Source organism: Aplysia californica, unplaced genomic scaffold, assembly GCF_000002075.1.
Source record: "Aplysia californica isolate F4 #8 unplaced genomic scaffold, AplCal3.0 scaffold00096, whole genome shotgun sequence".
Lineage (NCBI taxonomy): Eukaryota > Metazoa > Mollusca > Gastropoda > Aplysiida > Aplysiidae > Aplysia > Aplysia californica.
Window position 1 is genome coordinate 781004 of NW_004797366.1, and position 4143 is coordinate 785146.

The 4143-nt window shown below is 40.2% G+C and overlaps 2 protein-coding genes across 2 annotated transcripts in view; both read right to left on the reverse strand.

The window, feature by feature from the left end:
* Positions 1-2423, reverse strand: part of LOC101849364 (probable 4-coumarate--CoA ligase 1) — a gene marked incomplete in the record, with an annotated part of 16117 nt that extends 13694 nt beyond the window's left edge. The window contains 1 exon segment of the mRNA XM_035968909.1: positions 2304-2423.
* Positions 2424-2608: 185 nt separating this feature from the next.
* Positions 2609-4143, reverse strand: part of LOC118477436 (4-coumarate--CoA ligase 3-like) — a gene marked incomplete at its 5' end in the record, with an annotated part of 6630 nt that continues 5095 nt past the window's right edge. Inside the window, 1 exon segment of the mRNA XM_035968910.1 lies at positions 2609-2907. Coding sequence (XP_035824803.1) covers positions 2689-2907 — 219 coding nt within the window. The 3' untranslated portion in view covers positions 2609-2688.

A 4143-nucleotide genomic window follows, 5' to 3' on the forward strand; every position in this document is an offset into this window, starting at 1 on the left:
GTGTGTGTGTGTGTGTGTGTGTGTGTGTGTGTGTGTGTATGTGTGTGTATGTGTGCGCCTGTATGTGTTGAAGGGTGTCACGTATGAGTTTGTGCACACATATACTTGTGCTGACAGAGGTGATAATGGTTTGTGATGAATCAACAAGAGGGTCAGACAAAAGCAAAAGCAAACTCCTCAGTTAAACAGTGCCAAGTTTTAACTCCTACAATGGAAGGCTATTTAGCATTCGTACAAAGCCAGTTTTGTCATTCAATCTTTGAGCACCACAAACTTACCTTATAACTCAAGTCCTATTGAACTTAGGTGTATAAAATAAAAATAACAAGCTGAGTAGAAATGTGAACTCCAATTAATGAATAATATTGTTTGATTATACATCAGATGTATTTGCTTTTTGCTTTGGTTTAGGATTATTGTTATGAGTGTAAACAACCGAGTGTTGCTATGCACCAACTAAAATGGTGAGCTGTATATTAAGGAGCACAAGGCAGGGGTAGGCCATGGGAAACATGGAGGAGATGGAAAGGAACGTGATAAAGATGAAGCTCACTTGGAATGAGCTCGGAGGGATGGCCCAGGACAGAGATAAATGGAAGGAGCTTGTATGTGGTCTATACACTGCCAGGGTTGATGATTTTTTTTGTTTCCTTAATGGACCTGGCGGACTCCACGAAGAAATCTTCGAGCAAGAGCGAGGCTCTTTTTCCGCTCCATTGTCATTATACTTAGAGGCACCTCCACTCGTCCAAATAACTCCATTCAAATTGCCATTGTTCCTGGACATTCAAACATATAATAGACATCCTCCTTTTCATGGCCACATCTTCAGCAACATGGGCTGATGATGATGATGATGATGATGATGATGATGATGATGATGATGATGATGATGATGATGATGATGATGATGTATACAAAGAGTAAATTCATTGAAGCAGTGAGGATGGCACAATTTATGATGATGTGATCAATAACAAACATTTTGCTGCAGTCAAGACATAATAAAACACACAGATTTTAAAAAACTGCAAGTTTCAAAGTATGAGCATATAGATTGAGGTTTTTGTGACACTGATGTATGTAATTGCCCCTGCAGGTGGGAAGTTTTACTATGGAGGAGCAAAGAATACACCTGCCGTGATACTGTGCGTCATAGGATGCGACTAAAGGTGCATAGGTCTGGTCTCTCGGAAAGTGACAGTTTGCGGAGGGCCAACTACCTGACCCAGTAAAAACTGAAAGTTCCGGAAACATGAACAAACACGCTTATCTATTTTTCAATCTTGGGAGATAGAGAAGCTTCTGTACCAGCAGGACCAATGAAGCACAGAAAAGTGGGAAGACGTGGAATAACATGAAGAGGCTATCCCAAGATATAGAAAGGTGGAAAGTATGTGTTCGTGGCCTATATCTTGATCCAGGGTGAGAAAGGCAATGATGATGATTTTTTTTGTTTCCTTAATGGGCCTGGCGGACTCCACGAAGAAATCTTCGAGCATGAGTGAGGCTCTTTTTCGGCTCCATTGTCAATATACTTAGAGGCATCTCCACTCGTCCAAATAACTTCATGATGATGATGATGATGATGATGATGATGAAGATGAATGTAATTAGCCCTTCCAGCCCCAGCCATTTTTGGGCACTCCATATCAACCCCAGTCCCAGCCAATACAACAGTTTTTTTTAAAAAGAGACATACATTCTAAAAAGTGATCCAGTATCTTTGTAATGAGGTTTAGATAATAACATATAGATCTAACAGTAAATGAACAAATATTATGAATACTGGTATTTAAGTTTATTTAGGTTCGCTAATTGAAAAAAGCTCAAATTTGGTACCTCCCAAAACTGAGAATATACGCTCTAGGGAAGGTGGGAGGTACAAGCGCTGCTGAAAATATATCCGCACTTGTCGCTAGAAGGGTTAGAAAGGGCAAACACACCACAATTGCCCCCATAACATCTATCTGATCCAGGGTGAGAAAGGAAATGATGATGATGATGATGACGATGATGATGATGATGATGATGATGATGATGCTAGGCCCATTTCCCTGCTAGTACACAGCGCGCATTTAGTTTTTCTCTCAGTTGCTCCTGAGGAAGCCCAAGAGGCGCGAAACGTTGAGCTATTAAACAAATTTTAAACATTTTAGCATTTTGTTATTTTGTCTGAAATTCAAATAAGACTCTCCCTCCTACTATGCTTATCAAACAATGATGATGATGATGATGATGATGATGATGATGTATGTAGTTAATAAGGGCAAGCACACCACATGTGCCCCCCTAACATCTACCTGGTGTGAAGGTTCCATTGGCGGGGGAGAACCAGACACCGAGACAGGAGCAGGCTAGGGTCAGGATGGCGGTCTCGATGTTGTTGATGATGATGATGATGATGATGATGATGATGTTGATGATGATTATGATGATGTATGTTATTAGCCCTTCCAGCCCCAGCCATTTTTGTGCACTCCATAACCCCAGTCCCAGCCAATACAGCAATTTTTCAGAAAAAGAGGCATGCATTCTAAAAAGTGATGATGCTGATGATGATGATGATGATGATGATGATGATGATGATGATGATGATGATGATGATGATGATGGATGATGGTGAGGATGATGATGTATGTAAATAGTAAGGGTAAGCATGCAACATATATAAATATATATGCCCCCCTAACATCTACCTGGTGTGAAGGTTCCATTGGCGGGGGAGAACCAGACACCGAGACAGGAGCAGGCTAGGGTGAGGATGGCGGTCTCGATGTTGTTGATGCTGTAGCACAGAACCACATCCCCTTTGCTGTAGCCCAGGCCACTCAGAGCGCTGGCCACCCGGATGGCTCTCTCCTTCAGCTCGCCGTATGTGATCGATTTACCCGTTAGGAATTCTTCCTGTTACAGACAGACAAAAACGTTTTTTAAAGTCTTACTGGAAAAAAAATCAGGAATTCCTCCTGTTAAAGACAAAGAAAAATGTTCAATAAGTCTTACAGGAAAAAAAAAATCAGGAATTTCCCCAGTTAAAGACAAAGAAAAACGTTCATTAAGTGTAACTGGGGAAAAAAAATAAGGAATTCCCCCTGTTATAGGCAAAGAAAAACGTTTATTAAAGTTTTACTTGAAAAAATACTTGTAGCTGTTGTCGTGTGATTCAAGTGTAAAAATAAATGCTTGAAAATAACAGGAAACAAATCACTGACCAGGCTAAAATTTAATTTTCTAAAAAGTAATAAGCTTTTCCATTCTTTTTTTCTTTTTAATGAAAACTTTTCATTAAAAAGGTTTGCCTTGGATGATACAACAGGAAATAATTTCACAAACAGTGTCAGTATTGCACTCTGACAAGAATAGATACATTGGAGTAAAATCAAGTTTTCTTTTTAGTGTGTTACAATAAATCTGATTATCTCTCTGCTCTTCTGCATATTATAGATGCCTGTAAATGTGTCTAAATACATAGATTCTACTGATACAAATAGTCTATTTTTGCACTGTATATATAAAACAGAATATATTGTGTTGAGTGCGATTGACAAAAAAACTCATAAACAAGTACTCATTTCATTTTGAGTTCATCCTTTTTCCCGTGAAGCCTACAAAACAGATGCACATCAGGTTACTCAAGAGGCTAAAGAATGCAGAGAGGCCACACAGTGCACTGAGAGGAACACACAATTGTGTGTTTGTTTTAGTAACGTTTTACGGTGCTCGCAACTGCATAAGGTCATATGAGCGCCAAGGAGTGGATGTCAACAGAGAAGTCCAATGGGGAATCAGGCATACTCTGCTCACTTCTCTAGCCTCAACAGCACAAAGTCTGCTTCGACTATCAAGGCACCCCCGAAATAACAGTTCACAAGAAAGTGACAAACATACAAAAAAGTAGAGGGAAAATGACGATAGTAAGAATGAGGACAGAAAAAGCAGCAGTTCCCCCTATGTTGTTCCGGCACAGTATGAGCATGACATTGATAAATCAGCCCATTTACAATTCTGCTGTGCATAAGAACATGTTAATATAATCATACCCCTTTTGGGAAGGGCCTAAAGACACTTCAGTCAGTAGCACTCCCCTGGGGGTGGGGGGAGGAGAGAACATACAAAGTAGCCTCCCCTGGGGGTGGGGGG